We start from the raw sequence: 15610 nt of genomic DNA, 5'->3' as shown, positions 1-15610 counted from the left end.
ATATCGTCATTTGTCACCCGATCTGTCCACTTGATCTTCTTCTCCAACACCGCATTTCAAAACTTTTCTCCCTCTTTCTTATGGTCCACGTCTGTGCTCCGTACAGTGCAATCTTCTAGATGTAGCACTTCACCAATGCCAATGTATTTTATGCTGCATGATGGTTTTTTTTTTTTTTTTTTTTTTTTTTTTGCTAGGGGCTTTACGTCGCACCGACACAGATAGGTCTTATGGCGACGATGGGATAGGAAAGGCTTAGGAGTTGGAAGAAAGCGGCCGTGGCCTTAATTAAAGTACAGCCCCAGCATTTGCCTGGTGTGAAAATGGGAAACCACGGAAAACCATTTTCAGGGCTGCCGATAGTGGCATTTTGGTTTGTAGTTTGTGAGTAGTTAATTGTCAAAATCTAGACATATAATAGACTACGCTTGGAAATGGCATTTCTTATAGAACTGTTTTAGGCCTGTATCTTTTACTGTCGTAAATTTTTCAGCTGTTTGTCTGGTTGGTTTGAATTGTAACAACATCCTCTTTCATTCTTCAGGTTCCTGTAGATAGAGTATATGGATAAGTGAACAATGACATTGATAGGTTTTTTAAATCACTTCTCCAATTCTTAAATGAAGGTGTTGTTTTACTAGCAAGACAAAAAGTTGGCTTCCTTTTACAAACAGTAAGTAGAGAAAATGTCGAATGCAGATGATGTGGAATTGAAGTTTGATACTGGTCATGGTGGTTGGCTGGTTGGCAGTCTGATATTGTGAATCACGTTAAGATATAAAAATATGGTGTAAGTGTTCAAACAAAAAAGTGTGGGTGATTAGCAACAGAAGTCTTTTGGAGTTACTGAAAATTAAAATAAAAAGGTAAAGATAAATGTTCAATTAAAACAACATTGCCAAAAATTTTTTTTTTTTTTTTCCCTCCTGTTAAAATGTTTGTAAATGTCCCTTTTCACAAAAGCAAAATGTTTTATGTTCCAATCACTACTTTACAGTTTACAGAGATGCTAGGAATACTGTTGCACAGGAGTTCTTTCATTTGCTGGTAAATATTCCAACACAAGGCTGGCATACTTGAGCACTTTCAAATACCTCCAAACTGAGGTATTCTTGGGTTCAGCGTGCTCTAACATCTGAGCCACTCCCTCCAGTGATAACAGAAATAATTAAAATTCTTGTCACCATTTCAAGATTTATAAAAGTTTTGGATTAAAGTAAAATATGAATTTATCACACAAGTAATTGAATCTTGTATAACATACAAACACATTTGTAAAGTTAGATGTATTGAGTGAATCATCAAACAGTTCTCAATTTTTTATGCCAGATACTACAAAAATAATAAATCTTTCCACTATTAAATAACGCTACCTGCACATGCCTGTAACTGATTCACTTGAAATTTCTGTATTCCACAGCAACCTATACACTATTATCACCACCTTAATCACTTTTAAAATTACCATTGCCAATGTATTTTATGCTGCATGATGGTCAAAATATATAGAATATAGTAAAAGAGTCTGCTTGACAAAGGAAAATGTTGATAAACCAGCCAAGTGTGAACAGCTAGATATAAAAACCCAATACAGTTGTCTAGTAGGAGTTTTCACAATTTCTTTCTAATGCTGTCAACATTTTGACAAATAATTATTATTATCATAATATTATTATTACAACCAACTTTCTCCAATACTTAACATAAGGATATCTTCTTTATGTTTTTAAACCATCCTGATTTCTGTCATTAACTGGTTACAAGTCTGTGCAAATTTAAAGACGTTTGTTTGAAAGAAGAGAATTTTGTCACTTGCAACCAATATTCAAAGTGGCTCATATGAATGTATAAAGTATACAGTAGACTTCTATAATAATGAATGACATACCAATGATTGGTCCATTAGGTATAACTGTCGTGACCATCTGCGGACTGCGTGGTACATGTTCGTCCAACAATCGAACAATGTCATGATGTAATCTCTCCGAAGCTACATCTCGTGGTAATCGATCCATGTGGTCAGTGATCTCACGATTAGCAAAGTTATCCAGTAACGCTTTGCAAGCCTCGTAACTGCCTTCCCGAGCAGCCAAGAAAAGAGGCGTTTCATCCTGGAAAAGAAATAATAAATTATAAATATATATGGGAAGCACTACATCTGTGATCTTTGCTTATCTTCTCCCTTTTATTCTAACTACAAAACACAAGAAAATACTTTCCACTCAAGAATAGAGTATGGATAAAGTGATGGTTCTTAGAGATAGACAGTGATCAACTGAAAGCTACATTCTCCCTAGGACTGAATCCTTAATCTGGAGCTACAGTGTACATTTAGACAAAAGAGCTACCATGAGAGCTGGTTCCAATGTAAACTTGATTAACTTGTGTAAAGGATTCAGTGTTTTTAATAACCGTTGTGAGTTTGTGATGCCTTTATCATATATGCATACAGCCAAAACTAGTTAGGATATTTCTGGGGACAAAAAAAAGTCATAAAGAGGGAACGTGCTAAAAAAAATGAAAAACAATTACGCTGTTAAATTTAAGGTTAGGTTTGAACATAAAAATAATTATGATGAAAACAAAGAAACAAGTGTTTACAATTATAATTAATGAAATAAATAAAGAAAGAATACATGTTAAGAGCACCAACATAGTAAAACATCAAGGAAAAACATTATTTGAGACGTGAACTCTAGGCTTACACGTCGCTTAAAATTATGTTTAAAGTTATCGTAGGAATGTCCAACATCTGGGTGATTTGCACACATTTCATGTGTGGATTAGCATCCGCTTTCTCAATATAATTTAATTTTTCATCATTCGTAAACTGTCTACCTTTCTTCTTCTCCATAACTGAATGTCCTACAAACCACTATGTGTAAGTACAGTAGGACTAATTTATGTACATTGTTACACAATTCACTAACGAACATAAAATTAAGCACCAACACGTCAGCTGTATACGTATGTACAGTAGACCTAATTTACGTATGTTGTTACACAATGAACTTGCAAATGTAAAATTAAGCACCAACACGTCACACAAGCTACTGTTGCGCGATCTAAACAAACACATGCCCACATCAAAGACTAGCTTGAGACTGATGACCCTTGCAGCTGTAAGCCGACACGTTAGGGCCATGAAATTAATTTCTCTACCAAATCCTCTCCCAGGCCAGCTGTTGCTGGCGTATCGTGCGCGGAACGTGGCCGGGAATGCTAATTTAAATTTCGTATGGTGGGAATTACGAACGTACTAAACAGTGACGTAAATGTGCTATCCAGGTTTCTTTACCATGTATTTAATAGGACATGGACTGGGACTTTGGAATAATGATGTAATAACCAGGGAAATGCGCTAGAGAGACGTCTTAACCAGTTTCGACTGTATTATGTCATCTACATATCTGAACGAGTGTACATATCTGAAACTTTCAAATGCTTGCTGGTTAAGAATTTGTTTATGAAGTTATTTAGGAAAATGGGCGCTATTATACCTGATAATGGCGAGCCCATGATTAACTATCCCTTTGACAATAGATTTTGCCATTGAATGCATAACAATTTTGGTTTAAGGCTGTTTTAAGAAGGTTAATTATTCAGTTTGATTCTTGTAGTGAATTGCTGTCTTTTAGATGGTTTTCTAAAATTTTATTTGATTTTTCCATTGGTACATTAGCATACATATCGGTGACCATGTTTAATTTGACAGTGGATGTACCAGTCTCAACCCCTGTATAATGGTGTAGTTGTCAAAAGCCACACTGGCAATTGCCCTGCATCTCTTTATTATTAAATAAATACCTCTCTAATAATACTGTATTTACATGTGTATTAGATCCCCCCCCCCTTTTTTTTCCCCACTTTTACAGCCAAAGAAAGTAAGGGAGGGGGTGTCCAATATGCAATAACCTCAAATTCTGTGCGGTAAATACATGACTTCTAGGCTATAAAGAGCTATAAATTGTACATGTAAACATTTTACACTATTCTTTAACAAACTTATGAATGTATTTGAGTTATACTGGCTATTTTTGTTGGAAGGCAGTATTTCTAAATGTAAAAAGATAATAAATGGTGAACACGGCTTTTAGGCCTACATATAAAGTAAATATAGTCAGTTTTAGTTACTCATATCAAGTCAATCGTTTCACCTCATTATTTCCTCTGATGAGGTTGACCTCAGGAAGGGCATACGGTTGTAAAAACTTGCTATGAAGATTTGTCTCACTTCAAACTAGACCCCGTAGAGAAAATGGATAAGGGTATCGTATTATCATATTATGCAATATTGATACAAAGGAACTTAATGGCCAGTCATTTGTCTCTGTCAGTTGAGCAGTAGACCTACCACAGTAAACCTGAGTAAACCTGATCATTGCTTTATTTTGAATTATCGTCTTATGCCGCCAAGTTCCCTGCTACCGGCGTGTCGTCATTCTAAATGACAATAAATGACCGCCTCTTTACTACACATCGCTAGCCGCGACAACCGGTTGTACAGAGCCTCTGTGTTTCTCAAATCTGCAGAATGGCATCAAAGCATGCGACCCTTCGAATTCTTAGAAAAGCCATGGCTACTCAGTGGCAGAGTCATAATGCATCTATTGTGCTTCACGCCTAGTAAAATTAAGGTTTATAGACAGCAGGAATATTTTCGTGATTGTAAAGATACGTGGAAAAGGTATTGCCGGCAAATTTTCAACAGGTTCTACTCGATATTATGATGCCAATTTTAAGTTAATGTTTATTAAACAATCGGAAATGTAGAATAATTGTGCAGCCGCAAGAAAATACGGCATAGGCCTAACTAGAGCCAATATTTGGCGTTAGCGTGAAGATAAAGAGCTATTAAAAAAAAAAAAAAAAAAAAAAAAGCATTCAGTGGTCCGCAACAAGAACGCTTTAAAGAAGTCGAAGATGAAATTGTGAGGTATGTGCACGAAAAACGCAAGGGCGAAATGGCCATATCGTGGCGCAATAAACTCGTTCGTTGACTTTCAACGTTCGCAATTAGGCCTATACATCGCTAGCCGCTGAATTTGGCCGAACCCGACAACGAGACGTTCGTGTAGCGGCAGCCGGTTATGTCTGACGCTGCGTAAAAGTAACAGTTTTATAAACAGCAAGAATAATTTTCTGATGGATCGTTGTATTGTAGAGACGCATGGAATAGGTATTGCCGGAAAATTTTCAACGAGCTCTCTTCGGTATTATGATGCCAATGTTAAGTTAATGGTCCTTAAACCCGCGGAAATAAACAATAATCGTGCAGCCGCAAAAAAAAAAAAAAAAAAAAAAAAAAACACGGTGTGATGAAAGTCAATGTTCGGCGTCTAAATAAAGTCTAAAAATGCATAGGCCTACTGTACAACAAGGCATTCATATGATTTTACAAACTTCTTTTTGAGCCTGATTTAAATTTTTTGAAGGAGAAAGTGGGTTTCATCTTGGATTTGGAGAAATACGGTACTATATTTTTTTCAGAATGAAATTAAACGTACACTTTAACGTAGTATCGGATTACGAAAAATAACAAACAAGTAAGCCGTAGTGTGGATATCATCTGCGAAAACGCAAGTTTTGAACAAACTGATTGCCGTTTCATACCGATTTTAAAGTGCATGAAGGGTTTTGCAACTTTTATACAAAAATCGGATATAACGACAACCCGTTATAGCGAGTAAAATTTTCGCTGTTATGAATTCTCGCTATAACGGACTTCTACTGTATAATTTTGTTCCCGACTATAGAGTCCAAACAGTGAAATCTATTCCCAGATGGTTTCTGGAGATGGTCTCTGATATTCCCAGTTGGTGTATGTGTAGCAGAAGCCACTCCTTCCAAATAAAGCCGTGCTGTAGAAAGCGTGCCAAACCACCAGCGATAACTTACGTATGTTACGAGTTGTATGTACTTCCGAATTTAACACATTGTGACTGGAAGCGTTCTATGGATAACGGAGGCTGTTGAAAGCCAGACCATTATTTTTACGTAGATATCATGTTGTTCTCTACATTTATCACATCAGGATTTACCCAAATAGTTGTAAATGAGATAAGAGAGACCGCATTGTTTGTTTTAGGTAATGTATGCTATCAAGTACCCGGATTGTGCCAGAAGTTCCAAGATGGAAAGAATAAAAATAAATAACAGGAAAGTTTGCTGCATTTATGGATATCTACATGTTAGGCAGTAATAGGTTTTATTATCATAATGTTTAATTTAGTACGTCTGTTGTCTTTATTTTTTTAACGCATAGTATGTTTGGTTTGGCGTCTCCGAAAATCAATAAAAGTAAGTGGGGATATAAAATTATTATTATTATTATTATCTGTTAGGCACGTTGGCGAGTAAGACAATCATTATGACTGGATTGTTTTTATCATGTTTTAAACCTATTTATCTCCAAAAAAGATACTGGCCCGAGTTATGGGATATTAAACAATCACTTTGTTAATGATCTCGCCTGCTATATTAATAGCAACAACCGTGAATATTTCTTAACTAAAGTAAACTCATTTCCTCATCCCGAGGTGGTGCAGCTCTTTTTAGACACGCTCCCAGTGGAGGGGAGTTGCATGTACCATTTTTACCGCATATCAACCTTCTTGCCATTCGTAAATCTCTGGCAGTAAGGTACCGAGAATCGAACTCAGGCTCCTGACAACGGCAGCTAATTGTGCTAACCATTATGCTGGTGGACATTCTTAACTACAAAACACAGGATGTACCGCATGACTTTGACGCGTGTTTTCACTGCATGGGTCGTACAGACAAAACTATTTACAAATGTGTGTGATGCCATCAGAGCTGCAGTAAGGCTTGTACCTGCTTCAAAGCAGAATTGTTGTTGTTCTCTGATGAATTATGTTTGGGGGGGGAGAGAGCTTGCATGCAAGATTTATTTTGTTCATTTTCTTTGTCTCGAAAAGCCAGGGGGAAGGGGGAATCTACTAGTGAGGGGATCTAATACACGAGTAAATACAGTGGTTTCAATGACTAAATATTTTAAATATTTTGTCTGAAAATTTCCCCTATTTTGAGACCTTTAAATTGGCATGAAAAGTGAGGCCAATGTGCATGTAAATATAGTAATATTAATGAATTCATTTAAAAAATTAAACGTGTGATTTGAGAGAATCTGGTGATATTCTTTCAAGAATTAATTTTAATTTTTTTTCCCTTGGTATAATCTGTCGCTAAATGTTTACCTTTTCAGGTATTTTCTAAATGTTATTTAATCATAAATTCATTTCAACAGACTAAAAAACCTAACAGTTATTGATTAGTTAAGTCAAAACTAAAAAGAAATGGTTTCCACTATAACAAAACATGTACAAAGTTTCAGAGGGTGTAATAAATCTTACTTTGTCATCTTGGGCATCTCGATTTGCACCATGAGCTAGGAGGATATTGACAGCATCTACATTGTTGACAGCTGCAGCCCAGTGTAAAGCTGTTTTGCCTGAGTTGTCTGCAGCATTGATATCAGCATCAGCATTGATGAGATCTTCTACCATGCCTTCAATAGCCAAACGAGCAGCCAGAATAAGGGGCGTTGTTCCATCATGCATACGAGCGTTAAGATTTGTAGCTCGATTACGTAGAAGAATCTGTGAAAGATCATCAAATGCAATGAATGTCAGCCATTTCAAAATAATCCAACAACTGTATATGGCATACATAATCAGAAAGAAATATACATGTATTTACTTAATTACAAAACTAAGGAATAATTTAGAGTATATTGCTGAATGAAATAGAGGAAAAAATACAGAAATTGAGTAACTTACTAAAGAGAAAATGAATACTAAGAATATTATTTCAAAAGTTTGTATTGGCAACAATGGCTTTCAAGATAATTAAACAATACACTTAGAAAAAGAAGAGACAGGATGTCATGTTGATTTAGGACATGTTCCACTGCATTCCAAACAAAAATTGTAATGAAAAGAAAGATCATAGAACTAAACAGTAAGGTGAATAGAGTATGCTTGAATACAGTAAAACCTTATTGAGATGTTTCTGTATGGAACATGGAAAGAGAACATGTTAAGCAAGCAAACATATTATAAAATACAGGAATAAAATCTATCCAATATGTGAACACCTGATACTTTTTTTTTGACACTAATGCATTTTATGTTGTGTATGTGTGGATGAAGTGAAAGTTATATCTACCGTCTCTAAATGTCAGAGGAGAGTATTAAAAAGTGTGAAAAACAAGAGAGAACAAATACAAACATTTTCCCACTGGATCTTATAAAATAACAACAGTGAATTGAAAGGTGTAAAAAACACCAAGAAAATATAAAAACATTTTCAGAATAAAAGTATCAACATATTATTGCAGAATACACTCTTTCTAAAACAAATGTTAGTTTAGCATTTTCAGACCAGTGGGTTATTAAACACTGTTTTCAGGTCAAACTTTTCGACCATGAATTATATCAGAGGTTACATTCGGTTATGTGTGAGAGAATGACTGACCGCCATTTTGAATGCAGCAAAACTTCAACCTATGATATAGATGTTGATTCCATTTGTCCTGAAAAAACTTCAACCTACTCGAGTCAAAACTCGAAGATGCGAGTTTCATCATTTGCGCTACCTTTACACACTTTATAATGCAGATGCCATTCCACTTCCTGAAGGATTCTATTTTTTCTTTCTTAGTAAGTAATTCTAAAACTTTTTACATATCCATAACTATGCTATCAGAGGACAAATATGTGCCACACTAGTCAACTTCACACAAGTATGTTCCTAATCCATAGATAGGCTATCATACGACAAATAGTCGCTACCCTTCACTCTACCACTCAATACTGAATAAATTTTTAACTTCTGAATGGAATGAAAAATACAAGCAAGAACAGGCTCACTGGGTTAATCAGCAATCTTTCTACTAATTGGCAAGCAAACCTGAACATTCCTGAGGCTAACGGTTTGCTCCCCAAAGGTGCAACTTATCCTGCGAAGTTCTGGAGTTCAAGACCTTTTCCTATTATCACACAACTTTCCCTGACCTCAGACCCGCCTCCTGTGGTAAGAGCTCTTATCTGTGTTGAAAATCACGTTCTTTTCACAAAGGATAACAAAGAGCATTTTCAGGGCTAGGAAAAGCGTCAATACCAAAAATTCATGATGTGATAGTGAGGTCTTTTTATATGCATAATACGATGTGTTCATGAACCAAACAACCAGAAAGCACAAGATCAGAAACGAAGTGAATAGGAAAGTAGCTGGTATTGAGGTTCCTATTATCAGTGTCATAAAGAAATGCAGACTTCAGTGGTATGGGCACATAATGAGAATGAGAATGAGAATGAACCTGCCAGAAAATATTTCGATCTTAATCTTGTAGGAAGAAGACCACAGGGAAGACCAAGAACACGTTGGATAGAGACTGTAAGATCAGATGTGGAGGGGAGAGGATACAAATGGGAGGATATACTGGATCAGAAAATGTATGAAGACAGAAGGAGATGGCGAGCGCTTGTACACCACACCCGGGAAACTGGAGTTGGGAAATGATGATAATGATGAATACGATGTGTTAATAACAAACACACTAACAAGGTTTCACTATATTTGTTTTCTGTAAATAAGAGAGAAAGGATGAAGTCTCTATCTATCTAAGATGCATAAAGCATATTGACTGCAGGGAGTATATTCTGACTGGATTTCCTGGCTAAGCCTTAGTTAGAGTAACAGTCTCAGTGGTATTTATTAGCATGGTGAAGTAAAGAAGACAACCCTACCAATATTTTGCTCTGCAGCCCAACAAATGTGTCGAGGTTGAAAGAAGACACCCATACCAGAATGTTGTTCTGCAGCCCAATAAACATGTGGGATAGCTGAAAGGTCGGTATTTCTCTGCTAGCATCCCATGTGGTACCAATGCACTGTAAGCATATCCTGCATATGATTCTGAACACTATTATCATTCCTGCCAGGATTTCCGTAGTTGGCAGGGGTGATATTTATGCATATGCAGTATTCATAGTATGGAAGCCTGACTGATATTAGCCTGTTGTGCAACTGCCCATATACTCGTGTGTGGACGATTGCAAGTTGTGTCCAGAACAGCATCCTTATTCTCACCAGACATTGGCCTACCAATTAATGGAATATAGTATTGATAGCTGGAATCCTACATCGTACAAAAAAATTTACATCAATATGAAGCTTCAATGCTTAAACACAGATCAGTGTGTGCCACATGTAAGCAGTAAAACACTGCTATTTTTGTTTTTGTGCACTGTGAACACTGCTCTGCTATACAGTCAGAATGAAGTCACTTCAGTCATTCATCATGTATTCCATGGCCAAATACATTTAAATACTCCTTATATACAGGGAAGTAAGAGAGAATTTATTCATGAGTTATATTTTGGGCTTATGCCGTGTAAATAATTGTAAACATACTCAACGTTTCGAAAGGAACCTTGCCTTTCTTCATCAGGAGACAACAGAGAAAAGAAAAGACGTATTAAGAAAGATCTTTAGGACACAGCGTACACAAACCAATAGATATCTCCATGCAGATTCTCACCATCACCCTGCCCAGAAACATGGTATCCTTACAACTCTTGACTACCAGGGCCAGGAGGATTTGTGAAGCGTCAGCTCTACAAGAGGAAATTAACACCTTGAGAATCACCTTTGAGGGCAACGGTTACAGCAGAGATTTGATCTCAAGGGTTCTGAAATCGACACATAATCGGACGTCTGTTAAGGAAAAAGATGTAAAAGGAACTGCTTACCTACCTTACATATATAACATGACGGATCGTATTTCTAAAATCTTATGTAGGTAACATGTACGAACTGTTTTTGGAACATCAGTTAAGATTAGGCAACTCCTGTGACCATCTAAGGATAGTTTGCCTAAATTGCAACAACCTGGTATCTACAGAGTTCCCTGTACGTGTGGCAAGGTTTATATTGGGCAGACTTCGAGAATGGTGTGTACTCGCATCAAAGAACATACCAGATGTATCAGACTCAACCAACCTGATAAATCAGCTGTTGCTGATCATGCCTTAACACCTGGTCATGATGTCTTGTTCCAAGAAGTGGATGTTCTTGCCCGTATAAAGCAATATCGCCCAAGAATTATCAGGGAGGCGGTTGAAATACGTAAACACCCAGATAATTTCAACTGCGATACAGGTTACAACCTCAGTGAATCATGGCTACCTATTATCAGAACCATTAGAGAGTAATGCTTTGCTGTTGCCATTCATTGTCTCTAGCATGGGGCTAAAATGGCGTCCCTTTTACATCTTTGGGCACCATTTCAAGCTTCCTTGTTGCCTTCTCCTAGCAACCATTAATACGTCGTTTCTTTTCTCTGTTGTCTCCTGATGAAGAAAGGCAAGTTTCCTTTCGAAACGTTGAGTGTGTTTACAATTATTTACATGGCATAAGCCCAAAATATAACTCATGAATAGTTACACGGGCCGTGAAAGTATAAATGATAATAAGAGAGAATTTGTTGTAGGCACTACATCTGTATCAGAAAAGGATCCAGACAGGTGACATCCAACTGCAAAGACTTTCCACAGAGTTGAAAGATGTCTATGAACAACAGGGGTACTTCAGACAATACCACCTATCCGAGAGAAGAACATAATGTCTGGTAAGAATGACGAGGCTGCTCTGGACATAACTCGCAATCACTCACACAAGAGTACATGGGCAACTGCACAACAGGTGAATATCAGCCAGCCTTCCATACTATGACTGCTGCATGCACTTAAATATCATTGCTACCAACTACAGCTAAACCAGGAGCTCAATGGGTGGGATTTTGAAACTCAAATTAATTTCTGCCAGTGGCTGTTAGGAAATCTGGAAATAGATGCAGCATTTCTGTCTTAGATGAACAAAGATTCCTCAGTAATGGTACCGCCAACCGCCACAACACACACTATCAGAGTGCTGACAATCCCTACTGAGTGCGACATGGAGCTTGGTAAATGCAATAGGGGGTGGGGGGGTGAATATATGGTGTGGATTGTATTTCTTTGAGGGCCATTTAACGGGTGCAGGCTACCTGCACTTTTTATGCTCTTGAACTCCCACTTCTGCTCTGGAGGATGTGTCGCTTGGAGAATGTTTAACAATGTGGTTTCAACAGCATGGAGCTCCACCACATTGGACGTTAGCCGTCTGTAACCATCTGAACAAGACAGATCCAGGAAAATGGGTAGGAAGAGATGTTAAACTGTCTCTTGTGGCCGCCCTGTGAATGAGTGTATGTTTTTAAAATATAAGGTTGTTCAACAATCTAGAAAACGATGTTTCCATATTATTATTATTATTATTATTATTATTATTATTAAAGTACATATTATTCAATTCTGGTGTTTTTCTTAACTTCCGTTGTAAAAGTGAAGAATGGATATTCAATAGTGCAAAACTGGTTGTTTCCTTTAATTGAAATTATGGTTGTTGCCTCTTGTTATGCCACTGGTCAAAAGGGGACACTCAGTCTTGATATTAGGTGATGTGTGAGTGTTGATTCTAATTTGTAGGAAAGCGTGTTGATAATGTCTGCAACGAGAGGAAAAGTGTAAAATTAAGTTTAGAAATGCTGAAGACTGCTAATTTGAGGAAGTCGCTTATATGCATATTACTTACCACCTCAGCTATTGTGAAGGTGACTAGTTGTTCTGGCAGAGCCGGTTCGACTGACTGTTGATACGGTTGTACTTCTTGTGTTGTATCAGTGTGAGAGTAGGGGTGGGGGTTGCGATGGGGAAGGAGGGATGGGTGGAGCATTAAGTTTATGTGCTGTTAGCAGCGGGGAGCTTGTAGGGGCGGACTGGGAGGGAGTTGTGTTTACTAAATTAGTGATTTTCATTAACAGGGGTCAACCTCACGTCAGTCATATTGTAAATATTTTCCCGGACAGTTTTACTTTGCCTACTGGTATTAAGAAATCACTTGTATGCTTCCAAACATTTATCTCTTCTATATAATATTGCAAATGTCCATATATCTATAATAATTATTTTCCTTTCTACTGGTTTCAGTCTTCAGCCCTTTTATATCCATTGTTGATTTTATTCTACATTACTGGTACCCATTGTTTGTGTATATGCTATTAGTTTTGTATTGAACTTGGTAAGCTTTGTTGAGAGGCAGCCTTGAATTCAAGGAAGCATTTAAAATTAAAATTGAAATGAACAAACCTGGAAAACCCCCATGGCATCAGCTGCCACTGCAGCATGAAGTGGAGTTCTCCCAGTGTTGTCTTGGGAGTTGGCATCTGCACCAGCATCTAGGAGCCTTTTAGCAGCATCAGCTCTTGCGTATCGAGCGGCGAGGTGTAGAGATGTCTCCCCAGTCTTATCCATAGTAGCATTGAGTTCTGCACCTTGAGCTACAAGGTCGGCAATCACAGCAGCAGTACCATCCTCCTCTTCATCTTCACCGGTATCAATGCCACCACCACGAACGGCAGCAACCATTAACGGAGTCATTCCACACGGACCACGTGCATCAACATCTGGAGTGCCATCCTGAAAAACACAATTATGAGAGGTTATTATGACTGAGCTTATCAAACAATTCAAAATAATGATAAGATAAAAACTGTTCAGCCAACTGGAGGAAAAAAGCAAATTGCAGTTTAATTTAACGGTTGACATCATGATCACAACTACAGGACTTCATAGTTTTATGTAGAATCCAAAACACAAGAAAGAGAATTTTAAATTTCTCGCATGCAATGGACAGCTATCACCTTGGTGTGAAGCTAGTGGTGAAATCCCTTCCATATCACAATTCCCAAAACTTATTGAACTGAATTAGCTCAGTCTCCCTGAAATCTCCCAATCTCTCTAAAATAATTATTTGTCTTAAATAATGTATTAGTAAAAGAATGACAAATAAAAGTAGAAAATAGGGAAATAATAGATATATGAATTTTCCTTCCCTGTCTAAATCAAATGTATTTGAATCAAATCTGCCTTTTCTGCACCTCCCTAGATGCTAACTCGTCCCACTTATGAACAGAACATAATGCTAATTAATTGTAGCTCATTTATAGATTCCATGCTGCACAGTATTGCTCTATCTATGTAGTAAAGTCACAGTAACTTTCTCTATGGCAGTGATTTAGAAATAGCTGGTATATCTTGTCACACTTCCTTGTAATTTATATTCCTCAGAACTTTACCATCTTGACAATCAAAATAATACTGCAGAAACTTCTGTTGCTGCCTTTAGTAATACAGTTCCTATTTTCTTCACTTTTACCCATTTCTCTTTTCTAATAACTCCTAAGTTGTAAATATAGTCTCCATATTTTAGATATATTATTAAGTTCTTCTGTTCCTGTGATTTTATATGTTATTACATATTGGACAAAATTTCCTACTAGTATTAGTACTTAAGAGTTTTCATTCTGTGCTTCCTAGATGGTAACGCCATCTCTCAGGGCAGGGAGATTTGTATTGGTAATGTGATTTGTGGAAAAGGTAAAGTGGGTGCAGTCATGGCATGAATAGGAACTCTTCCAGCACTGGATAATACTTATTTTCATCACACCAAACAGTCTAGTCATAAGTGTCTTGCAATGAAATCAAATAATATGTTTGTGCCATAGACTTTAAAAAAGAAGAGATTATAAAGGATACAAGAATTATGATCTACCACTAAAATACTAGACTTGTAACTCCAACTCACCAAACTAGGAGGGGTGAGGATGGCTGGATCTGGTCGCTGTCTGATGTCTGCAGCTTCAAGATGCTGTTGTGTCCACATTCGAGGTTCAGTTTCGTCATAGTCTGTGATTGCTGTATGGTCACTGGCATATCCTGGATCACAGGCACGTATCCTCTTGGGAGGAGGCAGATCAGATTCACTGTCTGACCAATGCTGTCCAGGGCCATGAGGCTCACCCATGTTGTGAGCCTGCATGTCCACATCTATGCAGCCCACAGACGGTTGCTTGTTTAGATTGCGCATTTCTTGGCCATCTGGCCCACGACGTCGGGATCGACATCTTTGACCGCTGAAGCAATAAACAGCAGTTTACACTATTGCTCACATTCACTTGAATTTTAATACTAGAAATACAAAATTTAACGTACACACTATTGTCATAAGTAGGGCTCGGAAGATGAGGAAAAATCCTTTTTTCTCGAGTGTCCGAAGACAAAGCCCAACATAATTTATGCTCATTCTGGGTCATTGCAAGCCAGAAAATGGTGGGTTTTGTCCTTTTTTGCCTTTTTCAGTGTTCTTTGGCCTAAAGGACCTTTTTTAAATTTCTTTAGGTAAATAGCTTTTTACCTTCTTTTGACTACATTTTTACTGCCCATTCTCAATTCGAATCATCATTAGTTCATCCATCACCTCTTAAACATCTTTCCTGTAGTCAGAGAGAAAATGAAATGAAAATGAAGTGAAATGAAATAAAATAATGCTTGAAAAAACAGGGGTATCAAACTATGGGCAAAATAAGTGAAACATTGAAAGGAGAAAATTGCTGTGAGTGTTTTTGAAGAGGAAGATCTCATCTGCTGCAAGTATGAACCCTTAACATCCATTGATGGGGAGAGAAGTTTCTCGATGTTTTGCAACG

General features: G+C 37.3%; 1 protein-coding gene across 1 annotated transcript in view; it reads right to left on the bottom strand.

Annotated features, from left to right (window-relative positions):
• Positions 1-15610, bottom strand: part of N (neurogenic locus Notch protein) — a 518735-nt gene that overhangs the window by 9699 nt on the left and 493426 nt on the right. Inside the window, exons 21-24 of the mRNA XM_067143095.2 lie at positions 14710-15037; positions 13212-13541; positions 7374-7619; positions 1889-2111 (exon numbers count right to left, since the gene is read on the bottom strand). Of these exons, the coding sequence (XP_066999196.2) occupies positions 1889-2111; positions 7374-7619; positions 13212-13541; positions 14710-15037 (1127 nt within the window). The remainder of the gene's footprint in view (positions 1-1888; positions 2112-7373; positions 7620-13211; positions 13542-14709; positions 15038-15610) is intronic.

This window comes from Anabrus simplex, chromosome 3 (genome assembly GCF_040414725.1).
Source record: "Anabrus simplex isolate iqAnaSimp1 chromosome 3, ASM4041472v1, whole genome shotgun sequence".
In the NCBI taxonomy this organism is placed as follows: domain Eukaryota; kingdom Metazoa; phylum Arthropoda; class Insecta; order Orthoptera; family Tettigoniidae; genus Anabrus; species Anabrus simplex.
The sequence above is the reverse complement of the archived record's forward strand: the minus strand, read 5'-3'. Positions and strand labels throughout refer to the sequence as shown.